The sequence below is a fragment of the Schizosaccharomyces pombe genome (genome assembly GCF_000002945.2).
Source record: "Schizosaccharomyces pombe strain 972h- genome assembly, chromosome: III".
In the NCBI taxonomy this organism is placed as follows: domain Eukaryota; kingdom Fungi; phylum Ascomycota; class Schizosaccharomycetes; order Schizosaccharomycetales; family Schizosaccharomycetaceae; genus Schizosaccharomyces; species Schizosaccharomyces pombe.
This window is the reverse complement of record NC_003421.2, coordinates 1,257,639-1,277,545: the sequence shown is the minus strand read 5'-3', so window position 1 is coordinate 1,277,545 and position 19,907 is coordinate 1,257,639. Positions and strand designations below refer to the sequence as shown.

At 35.9% G+C, this 19,907-nt stretch overlaps 6 protein-coding genes and 11 long non-coding RNA genes across 17 annotated transcripts; 7 read left to right on the top strand and 10 right to left on the bottom strand.

Annotated features, from left to right (window-relative positions):
• Positions 1-4: 4 nt before the first annotated feature.
• Positions 5-8,973, top strand: tel1 (ATM checkpoint kinase). Its single transcript, NM_001023116.3, has one exon. The coding sequence runs from the start codon at positions 111-113 to the stop codon at positions 8,547-8,549; it is 8,439 nt and encodes a 2,812-aa protein (NP_588126.1). The 5' UTR covers positions 5-110; the 3' UTR covers positions 8,550-8,973.
• On the bottom strand, positions 477-900 carry SPOM_SPNCRNA.7292. Its single transcript, NR_196631.1, has one exon. It is a non-coding gene; the product is annotated as a non-coding RNA (long non-coding RNA).
• On the bottom strand, positions 1,888-2,777 carry SPOM_SPNCRNA.7291. Its single transcript, NR_196630.1, has one exon. It is a non-coding gene; the product is annotated as a non-coding RNA (long non-coding RNA).
• SPOM_SPNCRNA.7290 lies at positions 6,128-8,744 on the bottom strand. The gene has a single exon (NR_196629.1). It is a non-coding gene; the product is annotated as a non-coding RNA (long non-coding RNA).
• On the top strand, positions 8,952-9,836 carry SPOM_SPCC23B6.02C (ribosome large subunit export factor). Its single transcript, NM_001023115.3, has 2 exons — positions 8,952-9,302; positions 9,374-9,836. Exons 1-2 carry the CDS (start codon positions 8,982-8,984, stop codon positions 9,386-9,388), a joined length of 336 nt encoding a protein of 111 aa, NP_588125.2. The 5' UTR covers positions 8,952-8,981; the 3' UTR covers positions 9,389-9,836.
• On the bottom strand, positions 8,986-9,567 carry SPOM_SPNCRNA.1183. Its single transcript, NR_150040.1, has one exon. It is a non-coding gene; the product is annotated as a non-coding RNA (long non-coding RNA).
• A 106-nt stretch (positions 9,837-9,942) lies between the features above and the next one.
• On the bottom strand, positions 9,943-10,157 carry SPOM_SPNCRNA.7289. Its single transcript, NR_196628.1, has one exon. It is a non-coding gene; the product is annotated as a non-coding RNA (long non-coding RNA).
• A 345-nt stretch (positions 10,158-10,502) lies between these two features.
• Positions 10,503-11,671, bottom strand: SPOM_SPNCRNA.7288. The gene has a single exon (NR_196627.1). It is a non-coding gene; the product is annotated as a non-coding RNA (long non-coding RNA).
• osh6 (oxysterol binding protein) lies at positions 10,613-13,199 on the top strand. The gene is made up of 5 exons (NM_001023114.3): positions 10,613-10,725; positions 10,829-10,875; positions 11,003-11,034; positions 11,129-11,206; positions 11,541-13,199. The coding sequence occupies exons 1-5, from the start codon at positions 10,719-10,721 to the stop codon at positions 12,814-12,816; spliced, it is 1,440 nt and encodes a 479-aa protein (NP_588124.2). The 5' UTR covers positions 10,613-10,718; the 3' UTR covers positions 12,817-13,199.
• On the bottom strand, positions 11,817-12,137 carry SPOM_SPNCRNA.7287. The gene has a single exon (NR_196626.1). It is a non-coding gene; the product is annotated as a non-coding RNA (long non-coding RNA).
• On the bottom strand, positions 13,166-13,791 carry SPOM_SPNCRNA.1182. The gene has a single exon (NR_150039.1). It is a non-coding gene; the product is annotated as a non-coding RNA (long non-coding RNA).
• A 179-nt stretch (positions 13,792-13,970) lies between these two features.
• On the top strand, positions 13,971-16,208 carry sti1 (chaperone activator Sti1). The gene has a single exon (NM_001023113.3). The coding sequence runs from the start codon at positions 14,165-14,167 to the stop codon at positions 15,938-15,940; it is 1,776 nt and encodes a 591-aa protein (NP_588123.1). The 5' UTR covers positions 13,971-14,164; the 3' UTR covers positions 15,941-16,208.
• Positions 14,522-14,873, bottom strand: SPOM_SPNCRNA.7286. The gene has a single exon (NR_196625.1). It is a non-coding gene; the product is annotated as a non-coding RNA (long non-coding RNA).
• A 57-nt stretch (positions 16,209-16,265) lies between the features above and the next one.
• Positions 16,266-19,138, bottom strand: bye1 (transcription elongation regulator). The gene is made up of 2 exons (NM_001355913.2): positions 19,010-19,138; positions 16,266-18,955 (listed from the first exon to the last, which is right to left on the bottom strand). Exon 2 carries the CDS (start codon positions 18,910-18,912, stop codon positions 16,747-16,749), a length of 2,166 nt encoding a protein of 721 aa, NP_001342882.1. The 5' UTR covers positions 18,913-18,955; positions 19,010-19,138; the 3' UTR covers positions 16,266-16,746.
• SPOM_SPNCRNA.7285 lies at positions 16,670-17,063 on the top strand. Its single transcript, NR_196624.1, has one exon. It is a non-coding gene; the product is annotated as a non-coding RNA (long non-coding RNA).
• SPOM_SPNCRNA.7284 lies at positions 17,491-17,729 on the top strand. Its single transcript, NR_196623.1, has one exon. It is a non-coding gene; the product is annotated as a non-coding RNA (long non-coding RNA).
• Positions 19,139-19,192: 54 nt separating the features above from the next.
• On the top strand, positions 19,193-19,870 carry SPOM_SPCC645.12C (uncharacterized protein; the record flags this gene model as incomplete). Its single annotated transcript, NM_001023111.3, has 1 exon — positions 19,193-19,870. Exon 1 carries the CDS (start codon positions 19,274-19,276, stop codon positions 19,868-19,870), a length of 597 nt encoding a protein of 198 aa, NP_588121.1. The 5' UTR covers positions 19,193-19,273.
• Between the last annotated feature and the right edge of the window lie 37 nt (positions 19,871-19,907).

The window sequence follows — 19,907 nt, the reverse complement described above, 5'->3', positions numbered from 1 at the left end:
TTCCAAATTCCAAAAGTTGGAGACGCGTAACCTTTTACTCAATTATCAGTTTACGCCAAATATGTTAATATATTAATGAAGAAAAGATAACTTTTACTCGATGTAATACTATGACTTCTCTAAATGACATCGTTAATAAGTTGTCTTCATCAAAAATCAAAACACGATCAGATGCTCTACAAAATCTTCGCAGCTACATAATTTACTCCAGAAATGGAAATTCGCTAAATCAGGAAGATGCTTTAATAATCGAAAAGGCCATAAAGCGAGCATTCGAACTTGAATGGCAAATTTCTGCTAATCATGGTAAACGTCAAATTTCCAAAGCTTCCCAAGAGCAGAAGCTTCAAGATATTAGCTATTTGTTAAGAACATGTGTTGAATCTTATATTTTATTATTTAGGGAGCCTCATATTTTAGCGCTTCTAGATATAATTCTAAGACATACTTTCACAGCTAATGGTTCTATATGTGAGGTAGTCTGTTTGAATTTTTCTAAGGCTCTTCGGCTACTATTATCCCATTCTCCTCATTTGCATCATCTTCGTTTCTCGGATTGGCAATCACTAGTTTCCTATTGTTGTCAAGCTATTGAAAAACTAAGTATAGCTGAAGAAACTTATGTTAGTGATAGTGAAGAAGAGCCAATAAGCCAAAAAAACTATCAAGAAATATCTATCTGGAAATCGCACGATGTTATAAGAGTAAAGCAAGAAGTCGTTGAGCTCATTTACGTTATGCGTTCTCTTGTTCAATGGTATGCGGCTCCAATTAATTTTGTTAGTGAGCAACTGCTGAAATTTTTTGAGTTCTTTTTTTATGCTTACACGGAAGAAACAGATGCGCATCTACCAGCTTTGCAGTGTTTGTTTCAGTTATGTGCATATGCGATCCCCAATTGTAATGATTATTCCGCAAGCGTTGTTTTATTAGTCTTTAAGATTCTTATAAACTCTGATAAATGGAAGCGTCTGGATTTAAGATTGCAGCTTATACAATGCTTAGCCATTTCTTATCCACTTTGGTCCAATTCAGAAACATGGGATCCCCATCGTTCCATTAGATCTTTTAATTTAGATCTTCTTAACTCTTCGTTTTTTTCTTTAAAAAATTTCTTAAATTTTTTTGGAAAACGCTCCTCATTATCGCTTGCGAATTTTAGATTCCATACAGTTGAGCCTAAGAACAACATTGCAAAACTTTACGATCCACGGCTACACCTTTTTTTTTCTCTTAGACATAATTCTTTCTTTGAATCTTACTTTATTTATTTTTTTCTTGCAAAACTAATTCTCCTCAAAAAAACCGTGTTGTCCTTAGCAAGCACGGAGCAAGCCAACAAAAAGCAGAAAACATGTTCTCAAATAGAGGAACTGCTTTTGCAAGCTGAGCTAGCCAATATCTCGGCTTCCTCTTTTTCATTGCAACTCATGGTAATTATCACTGCTATTTCTGACAATCTAACAAACGATGATCTATTGTCAATTCAAAAAATGAGTCTTAACTTTACTGAGAAAAAAAATGAACTTCAAAGCTGGTCTTTTTTTATATTGTTCAACATTTGTTACAACAAAGCTTACTCTTCGATGCTTACGACTTCATGTAAAAAGGAAATTTTGGCTGCTGCTTCTCGTGGTCTCCTGAATTCTGTTACGTCTCCTGTATGCTATCAAATTTTAACTTATTTTAACATGTATCGGCCTTTGTGCTTCGCGAGCATTTTTCCTTTCATAAAGCAACAGTTTATTTTATTTAATGATTACTCGCCAATGCTTTCATATGAAGCCATTGATTACTGGAAATCTCTGTACATATTACTTAATGAAAACCTATTTGTTGGTCAAAGCTCTTTTAAATCTGTGTTTCTAAAATGGTTGAAGTGGCATCTATATCATTTGTTCAGCAAAGAGGGTGAACTACCATTTTTCTCATTTACCGATTCTTCTATTATCATTTTTGATTTGTTAATGATGATCTTCTATAGACCGTTGTCATTATCTTATATCACCACAGAAATACGATCACCTTTCGAACGTAATTTGTTTCACCTCAAAGAAGCATGGTCGCCTGTTACGCTTCGTTTTCCTTATACTACTGACGAAATATGTAAACAGTCTACAGAAGGATGCTATCCTTTCAATAGTAACCATACTATTGACTGTGATAGTTTGCAAAATGTCATTAAAATGTTGGAGAGCTCGATAGACGAAATTAGCTCAGCATCTTATGACAAAGATGAGCTTGACAAGGAAACCCCAAGCTTCGAAGCAGTTATGATATTTTCTCAGATATCATTTTTATGTGGCTTTCTAAATTGTTTTATCCAGAAAAAAGGTATTCATAATGTTACTCCTAACAATCTTGTCATTTTTAAAAATTTATTCCCTGAAGTCCTTTCTTTCGTTAAGTCTAATCACAGTTATGACCCAATAATAAATTGCATCTCTACTAATTTGCAGTTTACTATTTCTGATGAGCCAAAACATCTTCGGTATGAAATTGGAAGCGACTTAATTCGTTCAACTCATTTTCGAGACAGTAATCCGCTCAAAACCTTGGTTCTTTATATAATGGATATGGCTTCTAAAAACGTATTCATAAAGCCTCAAGAATTTGATCACGATGAGTATTTCTCCCAGGAGGAAGAAGATATTTATCGGCCAGAAAATTTAATCAGGAATCATCAAATACTTGGTTTGATGGAAGGATCGCTTGAGCAAATACGGAATACTGATCTTTTTATTTTACAAAAATATATCGACTACTTTTCTAGTCATCCTCATGACAGCTTAATTAATATTCTTCATTTGTATCCCATTGAAACTTTTTGTTTTGGTATGTCTGCAATTGGTGCATATTTCCTAGATGTTGCGCGGACATCCGAACCTATTTTCTACAAATGTCTTGAAATACTGGCTCAAAAAATTTTAATGAATTATGATTATGAAAGAGACGAAGTCTATCTAATGATTTTTATTAAAATATTTCAAAAATGTGTTCATTCTAAACTTCAGTTCACGGACGCAACTTTGAAACTTATTGTGAAGATTACAAAATTCATTGAAAAGGTTTTTATTGAGACTAAATTTTCATCATTATCTGGTAGACAAACTTTTTTAAAATTTATATTTCAGTTATCCCCTACATCTCACGTTTATTCAAAATTCGATTATCAAAAATTGATTTCTTTAACTCTTAAAGACTCTGATGTTTGTGTTATTTATAACTTTGTTGACGATTTGGTGATTTTTCTTAAAAAATGTGATAAAACGTTAATTGAAGGTTTTGTTCTCCCAATTTTAAGCATTAAAATTGAGAAGTCATTGTATAAAGGCTTCTGCTATTTATATTTGACTTTAAAGGTTTTTTTGTCAATAAGTTCCAATCGATCAGCATTGTTGTATCAGCTGCTTAAGCTTGCAAACAGCTATGAAACGTCAACTATTTTTGAACCTTTGCTTCGTAAGCTTCACATTCAGAGTGCAAATATTAAGCAACTGTTTCGAATATACAGGTTAGAGATATTTTGGTCATTCGTCAGCAAAGATCTTTCTAATACAACCAATGACTTTCTAGAATTCCCCTACAAACCAATTTATTTCAGCCTTTCCGATTTTTTAAAAGAAAACAGCGACGAAATTATACTTGTTCTTATTCTGACTAAGAATATAACCTTGGCTAAACTCATTACTTCACGCATGTCTGTTGATTTTTCTGAAAAGTATACGCAATTGATCCCTGTTATAACAACTTATACTCATCTAAGTGAAGTAGAGAATAAAAAGTATTCGTTGAGATTTAATTCTATTGATGAAGCACTTGATGTGGAATTACTCAACCGCTCCAAAGCTTTTTTGTTCTGCTTAGAGATGCTTAAAGAGGTTAAAGAATTAGGCTCTACTTTTAAATCTATAAGCTCAACTTCGTTTAAGGTGTACTCACAATTAACAATTTTTGCCAATCGCGTCTCTTTTAACAATAGCACAGCGATACCATTCTTTTCTACAAAATCTGTGTTATGGTATTGCAATAGACTCTTCCAAGAATTAGAGGGCTTCTCCTCTATCCCTTCAGTCATTGATTTAGTTTTAAGGAGACTTGCAATACAACTACACTTTGCGACGGATGAAGAACTTCAAGTTACTATTTCTTTTAGATTGTGTGCTTTTCTATGTTTCTCTGATCCTTTTATCACTTCAAACTATTTGGTAATGATAGTACTTAGGATAGCTAGACAATTACTCTCAATACCTTGTACCCAATCACTAGGATTAGGAATTGCGCGCTTTCATTTGAAAAAATTCAAACCTACTGATTTTGATTATTTCTTTCAACTAGCCGAATTCTGTATGGACTTTTTGGGTTTTTGCTACAACACTATTGGTACGAAGATGGAGGCTATCCAAGATTTTTATACTTGGTTTGATGGTTACGTTACTGCTTTACTAAATTTTGAGTATGAAGGTTATGGATTTTTACGCTGTCAAATAAACTTTGTACGTTCAGTGATGACAACCAAAAATGAATGGATAGAGGTTTCAAATAAACTGTTCGAAAGAGGTCACTTTCTTAAGAGAATCGCAATGAATAATTATCTTTGTCTCTACTTTTGGCAAGTCCTCGATGCTTGTCCCAGAAATGTTTTACACTCCTTAAGCCTTGAAATTTGGAAATGTTACAAAGCATACGATATTACTGAATTTCCTGACTCTTTGAAGCTCTTTTTTTCAGACATCATGGGCTGGAATTTTTTCAAATCTCCGGAAATTGCTGATCTCAATCATTATATACCCAAAACCGATCCTCGATTATGCGATACTAAAACTTATGAAGAATCAAAACTTATTATTTGGAAATTGATATGTCAAAAAGCATGTTCTCTTTTATTTAAATATGACATTTTATTAGATTCATTCATTGAGGATTGCATTAGGATGTTCTTTGAAAATGGTAATCACCAAGAGCTTAGAAAATTTTTAAATTTTCCAAAAGATAGTATCATCTACGATAGTGATTTCAAGACTCTTGTTTCTGAGGAAGGTTCTTTTCAATGGGTAAAATTACAACCCACAAATTTTGATTCTTTGTCAAATTGGACTAAGGAAGAGACGCTGAAATTATTAAATATGATGGGAAAATCATCAACAACACATTCTCTAAAATTGCTGAGTACTTACATGGTGGGGTTTTCAACTTCAATTATTCAATATATTATACATTTGATTCTGTTGGAGTTTGATTTTAATGGTAACAACAAAAAGCAAAAGGAGTATGTAACACAACTGATCTTATCTGGTTTGTTAAATAAAAATACAAATAGTATTCGAAAGACTTGCATGAATATTTTATTATACCTTCGTCGGCAATTAGGGCATCATGCTCTTAATCCATTTGAAGCAAACTACTGGGTTCCCATTAATTACAGTGTTGCAGCATCAACTGCTTATGATTGCCATTTGTATGAACAGAGTCTACTTTTCTTGACAATACATAATACAAAAACAGATGAATTGGACATCACCCTTTTATCGGACATTCTTTCCCAACTGCCTTGTCCGGATGCTTATTACGGAATAAAACGCGAAACTAGCTTCAAAAATATTTTGCTCAAGGCGGTGCATGAAAAGCGGAGCCCATTAGCCATTTCGTACCTCGATGCTGCAAATATGTATCGAAGCAATGAAGATGAGGGGACTAAGATGATGTTTTCAAATACTCTTAATAACGCTGGATTCTTTAGCTTGAATGAATTTTACATCGATTCACTCAAAGCCAATGATGCTATTGATGAATGCAGCAACGAAGTGTATGCTTCTGCTTGGCGGATGCAAAAATGGGATATCCCTCCACTTTCTTTGGACAATAAGACTACTAAGGATTGTTTGGTTTTTGAGGTATTACATGCAGTGCATAACTACGCTATTTACGGTAATTATTTGCACCTCGAAGAATACATTAACAAAAAATTATTACTAATTAATCCCAACGAGGAACCCGATAGTCTACTATTTTATGCTTTGGCTTATGATTTGAAGTTTTTAATACGATGCAATCAGTCTCAGTTTAATTGTGATATCCTTCAATTGCTTAAGGAGAATAAGCAAATGTCATCACAGTTACATGAATGTTTTCAGTTATTACTTGAAATTAGAAACGTCCTACTTTCCTTGCTACAGTCACACAAACAACTGGACTTGTCTGACGATCTAGCCTCATTTCGCAAGTACTATATCTTGGAACTCTTAAAGATTAGCGAGTCTTTTTTAATAGTTGACAACCTTCAAAATGCATTTTCCGTGGCTATGTTAAGTGATGCTCTTTATCGAAAGTTTGATTTGGCAGATGAAAACCTTAAGCACGATATAGATTTTCTTTCATCTAAAATCTTATGGCAACGTGATGAAAAGATTGATGCCATTGGCATGCTCTCCGAATCACTTTCAAAAACAAATTCGTCCATTTTTCCATCTATTAGCTATGCATATCTTGGAAACTGGTTGTATACAACAAAATCCGAAAAGACTGAATTAGTCTCAAAAAATTATTTTGAGAAATCCCTTTCCCATATGTCACACTTGAACGCCAAAGAAAAAGCTAAAATTTATTGTATGTTTGCTCAATTTTGCGACAATAATTATTCTAGCCCGGATCTGACTGAAGATTTCAAGCGTATGGAAAAGCTTTATTTTGAGAAAAAGAATGATATCCAACAGTTAGAGCGTTCCATTGTAAATGCTTCTAATATGAAGGAAGAAAAAATGCTAAAAAACCATCATTCTAGGGAAATGTCTTCATTTATCATTGATGAACGCGAATATTTAAGAATGTCAACTTTTAGGAGTAAAATGCTCACTCAAAGTATAACTCATTATTTGAAATGTTTAAGTGAAAGTGACGAAAACGATGTTTTGATATCTAGATGCTGTACTATGTGGCTTTCAAATTCACATTTAGATGAACTGAACAATTCCTTACAGCACTATTTACAAAACTTGCCTTGTAAAAAGTTTATACCTGTCTTTTATCAATTGGCAGCTCGTTTGATGAACGAGAACTCGAAATTTCAACAATCGTTGACATCTATATGCTACAACGTTGGACGTAATCATCCTTATCACTCTTTGCATGTTTTGTTTTCGCTTGTGTCCAATGTTCCAGAAATTGAAAATCTCGATGCTGGATCACGGTATAGAGCAGTTAAAAAAATCCTTGATCTGTTAAAAGTTAATCAAGGATTATCCAATTTAGTCACCAAACTTTTGTGCTCCTTTGAAAACTATGTAAGTTTAGCAGAGTGGAATCCCAGGAGCAAAGTTGACAGTACATCTTTTAGTCGATTTCCTGGATATAAATGGTTTCTAAAAGATGCAGCAAACTATGGATTACCTCCTATAACAATGAACGTAAAGGTAAATGATACAGGTGATTATTCAAACATCCCTACCGTTTCTTCATTCGATGATACCATTCATTTTGCCTCAGGGATTAATGCGCCAAAAGTTATTACATGTTTGGGCTCAAATGGTCACACATATAAACAGTTGGTTAAAGGGGGGAATGATGATCTTCGTCAAGATGCTGTTATGGAACAGGTGTTTGAGCAAGTAAACGGATTTCTCAGGAGCTATCGAAAAACCAGTCAAAGAAATCTGTCAATGCGTACTTATAAGGTGATTCCATTAGCATTAAAGACAGGTGTCATAGAGTGGGTTCAAGATACCATTCCCTTGGGTGAGTATCTGGATTCGGCTCACAAGGTTTACCATCCTAAGGAATGGTCTTTGAGTACTTGTCGAAAATTAATAGCTGAGAAACAAATGGAGGATTTGGAAACTAGATTGAAAGTTTACGATTTAGTTTGTAGACATTATCGTCCTGTCTTTCGCCATTTTTTCCTCGAGAGTTACGCTGATCCAGTGCAATGGTTTACAACGCAAACAAATTACGCACGAAGCACTGCTGTTGCTTCTGTCCTGGGACATGTTTTGGGACTTGGAGATAGACATGGGCAAAATATTTTAATAGACAAAACGAGTGGAGAAGTGATTCACATTGATCTAGGAATTGCTTTCGAACAAGGTAAAAAACTACCCGTTCCTGAATGTGTTCCCTTTCGACTTACAAGAGACGTTGTAGATGGTATGGGAATTACCGGGGTTGAAGGGGTATTTCGAAGATGCATGGAGTTTACATTAGAAACACTTCGACGGGAAGAGGATTCACTACTGTCTGTCCTGGAAGTTTTAAGATATGATCCATTATTTTCTTGGCTTATTTCACCTTTGAGAAGGATGAAAAAACAAAAGATGCAACTTGAAAACTTTAATCAACCAGAGAGCGGGAATATTACAACGGATGCTTCTAGAGACCCCAAGATACAAAGGAATAATGTATCGGGAGAATCGGAAGCCGAAAGAGCTATACTTAAAGTAAGACAGAAATTATCAAGTACTCTTTCAGTAGAAGCTTCTGTGGGAGAATTGATTCGAATTGCTCAAGATCCCTCATATCTCGCACTTATGTTTTGTGGATGGTCTGCCTTTCAATGAGCGATATAGTTAATTTATTTTCATGAGTGTTTTCTTTCTAATTAATTCGTACCTCTTGGCAATTAGTGAAACGAAATGCATTTGAATATACGTTTCATGGTTAATACGATCCCTTGAGAAACTGTAAGTATCATTTGCAAGAATGCTGGGCCGATATTATTTCCTTCTATACATTCACGCTTAAAACCTTGACCTACAAAATCTTTGCGTCAGCTTACCAGCTCATACTATTGGAACCTGAAAATTGTACGTACATTTTAAGAATAAAATGCTAAGTAATTTTATTTATCTTTCTTTCTTTAAAAGAAATAAATATTTCCAATAAAAATTTTTACGATTCTGAAATGTTTTTTAGTTACGTTATATGAAGGCTAAAACGTAGAATGCAGCGATAAACTCTACCAGAGCAATTACTCAAACAATCAACTAAGAATGGCTAAAAAACAGTCAATTCGTAGTAGAAATTTTCGGAGATCGGACCCTGCTTACGATTTAGATAGTTCTACGGCAATTGAGAATGAAACAAAGCTTTCTGTGAAGGAGAAAGTTGCAAAAGAAATTGCTAACATAGCTTTAAGATCTGGAGGATCAGAGAGCAACGGCATAAGTAAAAAGAAGAAAAACAAAAAGCAGACTTCAAAAAAGGCTAAGGATAAACTGGCCGCTGCTTTGAAGGCTCAGGCGAGAGAGGAAAGGTTGGATACCAAAATTAGTAAATCGCTGCAAAAGCAGGAAAAGTTGAAGGCTCGTAAGGTATGAAGGTTTTTATTAATTTTCGATTTTTTTTGATCTAGGGAAGGTTTACTAACGGATCACCAACTTAGCAAGGAGACGAATAAGTTTTAACAGAGTTTATGTGTATATAAATTTTTCTATGGGATACAGGGGCTTCTTCTCTTGGTTTTTATGTAAATTATTTTGGATTTAATTAATTTTGGAATTCAACAATATCGAATCGAAATCCTTTCGGTCTATATTTCATTTACAAACTTTTACGGGACAGGATTGGATAAATTTGCCTAGCAAGAATGGAGATGGATTATAACCAATATATATATATATTTCTTCCTTCCTACTGTAATTGAAATTTTTTGACAAACGTTCATGTATAAGCTTCCTGTTGCGGATTTACGGAAAACATATATATCTCTTGTATTTTTATTACATGAGTTGTGAAATTCTTTTGAAGATAAGTACTAATTTTTGGTATTGACTTTTTCCACATACCACATACAAACAATAAAGTCGTACGAAAAGTTGTACTGTCTTTAAGTGAAATGTTTTTCTGGATGTAAAATTTTCAGGATGAGTATAAAATAATAATACGAGGGACAAATGTCAATTAATGTAAGAAATTTTAAATAGTATGGCATTAAGAAAACCGATTTCGTATGAGCTTGAAAAGAGGGTATTTTTCATAGGAGATTCAAAAATGTCCCTTCATTATGATTCTGTAATATACCAATCAAAATCTGGTAAAGGATTTGTTGAACGATTTAAAACTTAGCTTGACACAGCATTCTGATCGTAAAGTTGAAAACCCAAAACTCGTTGAATCGTAAAAAATGGAAGCTTGCGTTATCGAAATCTGAGAATGTTATTGTTTAAATTATCTTCTTTTGTTTGACTAAACATTTTTAAACATTGGGATATTAACCAAGTTGGAAGAGTTTTCCTTAAAATTACAACCCAGTGTAGTGTACCTATCCCCTTTGGTCTATCCCTTCCTTTTCTTCCTAAATACAAATCTTTCTATTAACACTCAATACTTTATAATCCTCCATATACTTTCTTATGCATATCCATTAAGGAACATAATAGCAATCGTAAAAATCTAAATCTCTCAATTTAACAAAAATCACTATAGAAAGAAGCAAATTGGTAAATTAACTAAAAATTACAATTTATCATGAAATATTAATGAGTATTGCATTAATTTCAACGTTTAGATGGTTTTGTTTACATTTATTTTGCTAATACAGCATCACTTTCAGCTTTCTGAGATGACTGACGTCATTTAGACCTGGAAGTACTTACTACCACAAATTTGGACTTTAGACACTGCCTGACTGAACCAACAACTAACCCAACGTACATATCTAAAAAATCTCAAATATTTCAGGTTGTTTGGTAGTATTTTCAAGAAAGTTACTGAGATTATCGTAAAATATGCCTCGTATGTCGAAAAAGAAGCGCGTCGGAAGCGTTACCGTAGAAAACCGTGAATTGAAGACGAAAAAAGATGAGGAAATGGGAAATTGCTAACGAAGTATGTGTAGACGAGAAACAAGATAGAGATGCTGAGGAAATTGAAGATGAAGGAAAGGTAGGTACAGATAGAAAAGGCCTTTTTGAGTTGGTGACAAACACTACAATGGCTAATGGAGATGCGACAACTTTGATATGAAGTTTAATTTTGTTGGAATGATTGATCTTAACGAATTTTTATTTAGAACATAATTTTGGGAATCGTCTCCCAACTGAGGTATGTGACGTTGAAGTAGATGTGAAGAAATTCAAAGTCTTCTATGACAACCTTTGCGTGATTGACGGGCGGGTTATTGACCACATGTTCGCAGACCTAATATGGACTTGTCCAAAGTCACATTTCCGACGTTTGTGTTGGAACCTAAGTCTATGTTGGAACGTATCACAAAGTATGTACATTGCTAGTCTCCTTATTTTCTTTGTATTCAAATTCCGTCAAAGACACAGCCTGGTCATTATAAAATTCCGGTTTACGGTCGATTTCATGGGCAATTGCGCAATGCATATGTGGACGATTTGTTATACATCTCCGCCAGCCGGAAGGGTGCATCTGGTGAAATGCACTCAAATTGACCGATTCCCGGAAATGCATGAGCAAGTAGCTTATTTGCATGTATGAAAACAGTGTTGTTTAAGGAAATGAAAAGAGAAAACAAAGATAATAAGCAAAAAAAAGATTTTTGAATGTAAAAGGATGTTGTACTAACCTCTTGAAAATTCTAGTTTTATGAGTCATCCAGATTTGCTCTTAAATGTTCAAAAAACTGCAGATCCCGAAATGCGTTTCTTGGACGTAGTTCGTTTCTACATGTCCGGTTGGCATATCCGCCCTCGGGGTGTGAAAAAACCGTTAAATCCCATTTTGGGTGAAACGTTTACAGGATTTTGGAAGTTCCCTCCTTCCAACTCAAAGGATCCTAATTTGCAAAAGTTGCACGGTATCGCAGTGTATGCAGCCGAACAGGTCTGTCACCATCCACCAATTAGCGCATACTTTTACCTATGCCCAGAGTACAAGGTGCGGATCGATGGTGTGGTAAAGCCTCGTTCTCGTTTTCTTGGAAACTCGGCGGCCAGTATTATGGAAGGTATTGCCAGTATCAAATTACAAGACTTGGATGAAGAGTACTTGATTACCCAGCCCAACGTGTATGCGCGTGGTATCCTTTTTGGAAAGATGCGACTCGAACTGGGTGATCATGTCACCGTCCGCTGTCCCAAAACCGATCTACAGGCCGACATTGAGTTCAAGGTCAAAGGTTTTATTAGCGGTACATACAACTCGATTGCTGGTAAAGTCAAGCGTGTCAGTACTGGAGAAGTGCTATACAAAATTTCAGGAAAGTGGGACTCAGAAATGAGTGTGGAAAGCGTCAAAACAGGCGAGACCCGACCATTGCTGGACGTTTCGAAGCACGATGTTTATCTTGTTTCTGCTCGTCCATTAGAGGAGCAGGGGGAGCGTGAGTCTCAAAGGTTGTGGTATAAAACGTGTCAGGCAGTAATAGCCCGTGACCAAACTACTGCTACCGAAACAAAATCCGCCATAGAGGATCGTCAGCGAGAAGAAGCAAAACAGCGCGAGATAGAGAATGTTCAATGGAAGCCCAAATACTTTAAAATGATTGCACCTGAAGAGTACATTCTGAACTTTGACATCCCTAATGGCAAGTCAGACCTTGAAGTTTTGTGTGCGTTGGATGAGTTTATCCCAATTTTCAGTGAGGTTGACAGGATTGCGTTTCACAAGTTTCTTTCTGAAAACACAAAGCCGGAAGATAGCTCCATCCATAAACATTCACGTGATGCAAGCGGCGATAGTACAAAGGGATTTGCAGAACACATGCCAGCGCCTGCGCGTAGGCGACGACCCCAGAGTACTGCAAGTTTTGTAACATATCGGAGTGACAACGGATCGGTTGATGAATATCATGACGCTCAACTCCCTGACCCTAATACTCTATCAAAGTTACATGAAGAACAGGATCCAGCTTTATAATGAGAAGGAAATACTTCGTTCTAATGGATTTTTATGATTAAGTGGTTTATATTTGATACGTTTGTTGTTTTTTATATTGATTTTCTGTCTTTGGAGTCGTGAATGAAGAATGCTTTTTTCTTTTAGCTGAGGATTTTCTGAATTTAGAATGTTAATATGGACATGTCTCTCATCCAGTGAGTTAAGTCCATCCCTGATGAAGAGAGATAAATTGCAACGTTGTTATTTACCATATTTTTCCTTAATTGGGATTTAGTTCTTTATACACTATTAACCTATTCTTATATATCAATCTTTCTTTACTCTCCGTTACTTCCTACCTTGTTTTGGTAGTGTGAACCGATGTTAATAGAAATGTAAAGTGGTTTTATTTGTTAGTGTATTACTCTAGTAGAGAAGCAAAAGCGTCAAAAATGTGTTTCCATAATTCATCCTACCGGTTTGGGTAACGCTCAGGATGAGCGTTATTCAATAATGGTAAATTTTTATTTAACAAATGCTTGCTTTATGCTTTCTTCAAAGAACTTGATATCGTAGAACTGACTAGGTTAGTTACTTGGATCTTGTGATATTCATAGTGGTTTACTCAACGCAGATGAAACGAGTTAAAGTGCCAAACGATAAAAATGTGGACTAAAAGAAAAGTCCGGAAAAAGGAGTAAGTAATTCCTCTTGGTATTGTTTTTAAGTCACTTTCTACTGACGTTTTGACTGTGTATTCAGATGAAGCAGCCTGCACCAGAAAGTATAAAGACTTCGTAGAAGAACTTGAGCCATCGTTTTTTATCCTACAAAGAGAATTATGTTATACTGCAATGAAAAAAGAATACAAATAATATCATCTACTATTTTTCATGAATAACAGTGTTTTACAGATATACAAATTCAAACAAACTGTCACCTTCCAAGGAGGATGGAAGAGTTGTGACCTCAAGACGAAATCCTTACAAAATCAGAAGGGAAAGCAATTTTGAAGTTATTAAAGTAGTTTAAAAATACAATTAACTATTTTAGAATTATCTAATTTTATATCATGAATTTGCGTGTAAGTTTAAACAAAAGAATCTTCGTTATTCTGGAGTTTTCGTTAACCTTCGCTGAGCTTGAATGACGATGGCCATATATATACACAAGCGTGTCCAGCGGTGTCGGGTATATTTACAATTACCTGTCTTTAGCATACATCTTCAAAGACAAACGAAATTCCAAATTCTACGAAAAAGTAGTAAACGGAAAGAGTTACGACGCTTAGTTGCGGAAAATCGATATTGTTGATATTTAATTAGTGGGAAATCGTTTTGAAAGCAAACGAAACTCGAAAACTGGTGATTTCAGTGAATTCATTAAAATGGCAGAAGAATTGAAAGCCAAGGGAAATGCGGCGTTCTCCAAAAAGGATTATAAAACAGCCATTGATTACTTTACTCAAGCAATTGGTTTAGATGAAAGAAATCACATTTTGTATTCCAACCGCTCTGCGTGTTATGCTTCTGAAAAGGACTATGCCGATGCACTGAAAGATGCCACAAAATGTACCGAATTGAAGCCAGACTGGGCTAAAGGTTGGTCAAGAAAAGGCGCTGCTTTACACGGACTTGGCGACCTTGATGCAGCACGTAGCGCATATGAGGAAGGCTTGAAGCATGATGCTAATAATGCGCAATTGCTAAATGGTTTGAAAAGTGTAGAAGCCGCACAAACTCAAGCCGCTTCTGGTGCCGGCGGTTTCAACCCGTTCGCCAAGTTAGGTTCTCAACTTTCCGATCCTAAATTCATGGAAAAGCTTGCTAGCAATCCGGAAACGGCTTCTTTGCTTGCTGATTCGGCCTTTATGGCTAAGCTCCAAAAGATTCAACAAAATCCTGGCAGTATCATGGCCGAGTTGAATGACCCAAGGATGATGAAGGTGATTGGCATGTTGATGGGTATTGATATCAACATGAATGCGGGAGAGGGCGCTGCAGAGGAACAAGAGAAGAAAGAAGAGTTTGCTCCTTCTTCTTCCACGCCTTCTGCTGACTCTGCCAAGCCTGAAACCACTAATCCTCCTCCCCAGCCTCAAGCCAGTGAACCCATGGAAGAAGACAAAACTGCTGAGGAATTGGAGGAAGCAGCCACAAAGGAAGCCCTTAAGAAAAAAGCCGATCAAGAAAAGCAAATTGGCAATGAAAACTACAAGAAGCGTAACTTTCCTGTGGCTATTGAACAATACAAAAAGGCATGGGATACATACAAGGATATCACCTATTTGAATAACCTTGCTGCTGCTTATTTTGAAGCGGATCAACTTGATGATTGCATTAAAACTTGTGAAGATGCAATCGAGCAAGGTCGTGAGTTGCGTGCCGACTTTAAGCTCATTGCCAAAGCACTTGGCCGTTTGGGTACTACGTATCAGAAACGCGGTGATTTAGTCAAAGCTATTGATTACTATCAACGTTCTCTTACCGAACATCGTACTCCTGACATTCTCTCTAGGCTAAAGGATGCTGAAAAGAGTAAGGAACTTCAGGATCGTGAAGCTTACATTGACCCTGACAAAGCCGAGGAGTCTCGTGTCAAAGGTAATGAGCTTTTTAAATCTGGCGACTTTGCCAATGCCATTAAGGAGTATACAGAAATGACCAAGCGTGCTCCTTCTGATCCTCGTGGCTTTGGTAACCGTGCTGCTGCCTATCTGAAGGTGATGGCTCCCGCAGAGTGCATTCGTGATTGCAACAAGGCAATCGAGTTAGATCCCAACTTTGCAAAAGCGTATGTTCGCAAAGCTCAAGCTCTTTTTATGTTGAAAGATTACAATAAATGTATTGATGCATGCAATGAAGCTTCTGAAGTTGACCGTCGTGAGCCCAATACCGGTAAGAACCTTCGTGAAATCGAGTCTCAATTGTCCAAGTGTATGAGCGCAATGGCTAGTCAGAGACAAAATGAAACTGAGGAGGAGACGATGGCTCGAATTCAAAAAGATCCTGAAGTTCTAGGAATCTTACAAGACCCTGCTATGCAAGCTATCCTTGGACAAGCTCGTGAGAATCCTGCTGCTTTGATGGAACACATGAAGAACCCAACCGTTAAAAGCAAAATTGAGAAGCTGATTGCCAGCGGTGTTATTCGCCTGGGCTAAATTTGCGCTTTTGTGAGAAGTGAGATTTAAAAAAAAGAAAGGTTTTAACGTTTACTTAGTTTATGAATGTTGTTTGTTAAAGAGTAATCCCTTACTTTAATACAACCGGATGAATTGGATAACTGCTTTTTTGTTAAATATTTCACTAAACGAAGAAGTTGGGTGTTATTTATCCTCCAAATTTTTAGGGTATTGATGAGTTAGTCGATTAATAGTTTGATCATTTAATAAACATAAGCACTAATTCATGTTGAATTTAAAATTATAATCATATCACGATAGGTAGTTACTAAATGCTTTAACCTTTTATTCTCCAAATTTTAGGGTGGATATGAAAAGTATTATAATATCAAATCAAAATTTTAAGTCCAGATGTGAATCGCTTTACATTGTGCTAACTAACAAACTCAATTAAGAGTGTAAAAAAAAAATAAATAAATATCATTAGGTTGACCTTAATTATCCATAACTAAAATGTTATGAAAATAGATTATGCATATCAAGCAGTAATATTAGATAGATATGTAAGTCAAAGAAGCCATGCTTCACAAAATATACCGTTAATAAAAAACTCGTCAATGTGTCTCAAAGATTCTAGGATAAGGTTAACTAGGACCATCTCCCAAAAATGATATTATAATGAAAACTTTTAAGGACCGGGTTAATTGATTCTTTAAACTACAGTTTTCCTATTTTAATATATACCAAAAAGAGACATATATGCCATTTTTGATGATCCAAAAAGGAGGAGTTATGCAAGAACGGTGCTTGTTAATAACCTCCATTAAAAAAGAAATTTACAAAAATTATTGTTTGGACGCCTTTTTCTGAGCCGCCGAAATGGCATTCTGCATAAATTGAGGGTTAATTGCTAGCGACGGATTTGCCCTTATTTGTGGATTGTTCTCAACAACATCTTTAATTAAGAGCATATCAGAAGGAGTTAAAGCATTAATAATACTTTCGAGAGACGGGTAGGAATGAACTGGATTAGTAGGTGTACCAGAAGCAGACTGATATGTAGATGGAATACCATTTGTGGAAGTAGTGATAGGAGTGGCTCTTTCTACTGATTCATGACGAGAGGAGCTTTTATTAAGAACAAATAAGCCCATGAAATACTGAAAATTTCGATCTTTAGGTAAATCAACCTTGGGAAGAAGGTCAAGTAATTCAGGCACGCTGTTTCCTGATGGCATAGGAATAATGTATGCATCTTTCACAGAATTAGACTTCGAATGTAACACTCCATAGCGATTTCTTTTCACAAAATAATCGTACAAAATATCAAATCCTTGTGAGTTTTGCTCAGTGGGTACGAATAGCACCGCAATTATTTCTTTAGAAGGAGTTTTTCTTAGAGCATGAAAATACTGCAAAACTGATGATACACTTATACGACCCTCAATTAAAGCTGTCGCAGATAAAATTTCAAATAAATGACTAGCACTAACATCACCAAATAAATTTAAGGCATTTGCGTGAAACTCTGAAACAGTAGCCATTTTTACTTTTCCAGTCCATATTTTCTCTTTCATGCCAAAAAACTCAGACTCCTCAGCCATATCTTCAGCAGGCGAATACGGAGAAGAAAATGAATCGTTCCTCGCAAGAGGCTCCTCTTCTACAATGTCAAGTATAGTAGGATCATCTATTTCCACGATGGAAGGGACATTGACTATCGGTTTTGTGTCGTTAAAACTCCCTTTTCTTTTTGCAGCTTTATCACCATTAGATGTATCGTCTTCAGAAAGAGGATTATGTTCCGGTAAAGTAGGACTTTTGGAATCAATTGTGGGCTCTTCTTCTGCAATTGAAATTGGAGCTACAAGCTCTCCAGGAGGTTTGGGAAACATCGCATCATCGTTTTCCGCAATACCAAGTTCATCTTGTTGTGTAAGTTTATCTTCATCAAGTAAACGATCTCGTGGAGCAATCAAATGTTGCTTTATGACTGTGTTTTCAGTACTTTGTTGACGAATTTCCTCAGCTAGGTTCTTCAAGTCAGGATTAGCCATTTCTTCACTGGATAAGTTGACCAGATCGTTAAAACTAATTTCATTTTTTAACACGCGCGCTCGAAATGCCGGGTTTTTGTCATCAACCAAGTTGAATCGTAAAGCACGAAACTTCTCTCGATATTTGTTGTTCGGAGTTAACGAATGATCAGTTGTATACGAAAGCACCATAAACATAATATGCTCAAGCTGAAGCGCTAAGGATGTAGAATTAAGGTCTTCTAATCCTTGCACACCTTCAAGTTTTGCTTTCTCAATGATTTTTTCAAAAACGGAAACCCAGGCTTTGGCAACACTTTTTCTAACAGGGTTTTGAATTTCATCGATAGAAGTGTGTAAACTAAGCTCCTTTTCCTGATCTGCAGTTTCATTGGAAGCATCCTTAGGAGATGTTTTTGGTGCATTCTTGCTACGTTTGGTATGAGTAGCCGTCGTACCAACACTGCCTCTTCGTTTTCGAGTTGAAGGTGGAGAATGAGAACTTTTTGGTGTCGTGGAGCCAATAGGAGTCCTAGGAGATTGTCGACCAGACCTAGTAGTCATTCCAACATTAGAATTTGTCGAAGCAGGCTCGGATGATTCTAGTTCAGCGCCTGACTCTTTAGTAATCGCCTCTTTTGAATCAGAAGATACAACATTATTTTCTTCATTGTTTTTCTCGTTCCCTTCATTAGAGGCAAGTAAATCAGCTGTCTGATGCTCTTCATCCTTATTGGGAGAATTTTGTACTTGTGATGAAACGTCGCTTCGCGAATGACAAACTTCACAATAGTAGCTTTCAGGTATATCCTTATCCGCTAATCCAACGCAACTGGCATGTTGCCAGCAATCACACCCATCACATTGAACCCACGTATCGCCAATGTCTTCTTGCGATTTACAAACACACCGAACAACAGTTTCAGGAGGTTTTTCTGAGGCTTTTGCCGTCCTTCTAGTGCTTTTTCTTACCATGCTTCGTTATTATGGGAATAAAAAGTATTTTGATCAATGACATCTGTACTTCAAGGTTAATACATGCAATTCGAATAACAAGTGATTGAATGCGTACTAAATAAACTGAGGAGATTAAAATATATGCATAACTAAACAAAAGTCGTTCCTGAAGTGTTTAATATCCTCACAAAAGCTCGTCAAGAGTTCTAAAAAACAAGGTGTTGGCAGGTATGGGTTATTGGCAAGTGGCAGCAGTGTTGTAGTTTGTTATAGCAAAGGTGCAAAATCTGCGAAAACTAAGGATACATGCTATTTTATAGTTCGAATGCAATATTTTACGATTAAATGTGAATATTGTTAGAAAAGGAGCTTCAAAAATATGAGTAGTGCACGAGAGTTACTGAGGAAAGTAAAACAAGAGCGATTAGGGCAAAAGCGAGGTCTGAAAGCCTCTAGTCAAGAACTGAAGCGTCAGAAGACGAGAGATCATAAATCATTTGAAAATTTAGGTCGTGATCAATCTCGTGAGCTGGCAGTAAGTGATTTTAATGAAAAGCAATCTACAGAACCTCCTAAGGATACACGAGCGGTGTCCGCACTTCCAGAAAACTTTTTTGATGAATCTATTGCTAAAAATAAAGAACTAATTGAAGAAGAGTGGAACGATTTTCAAAATGAGATTGGCATTATTGAGGAAAATGCTGTTGAACAAGAAATAACACTCCAACAGCAACAGTTATTGGCCGAAAAGGATGAAGAAAATGAAATTGCAGATAATGATTTAGAACCAGAAGTTTATGATATTCTTTATGAAGAAGAAAGCAAATTGGGTGAGTCGAGGGATCTTATCCGTCGTTTGAAACAAAAAAGGTTTGAAACTAAAAAAAATAACTTTTCTGTTAAAGAATCTAGCAATTTATCTAATAATGACTCGGATGCTTCACTAGATGAAGACACCTTGCTTTGGGGTTTGTAAAGCTCTGTTTACGATCTTAAAAACAAACAAAAATATT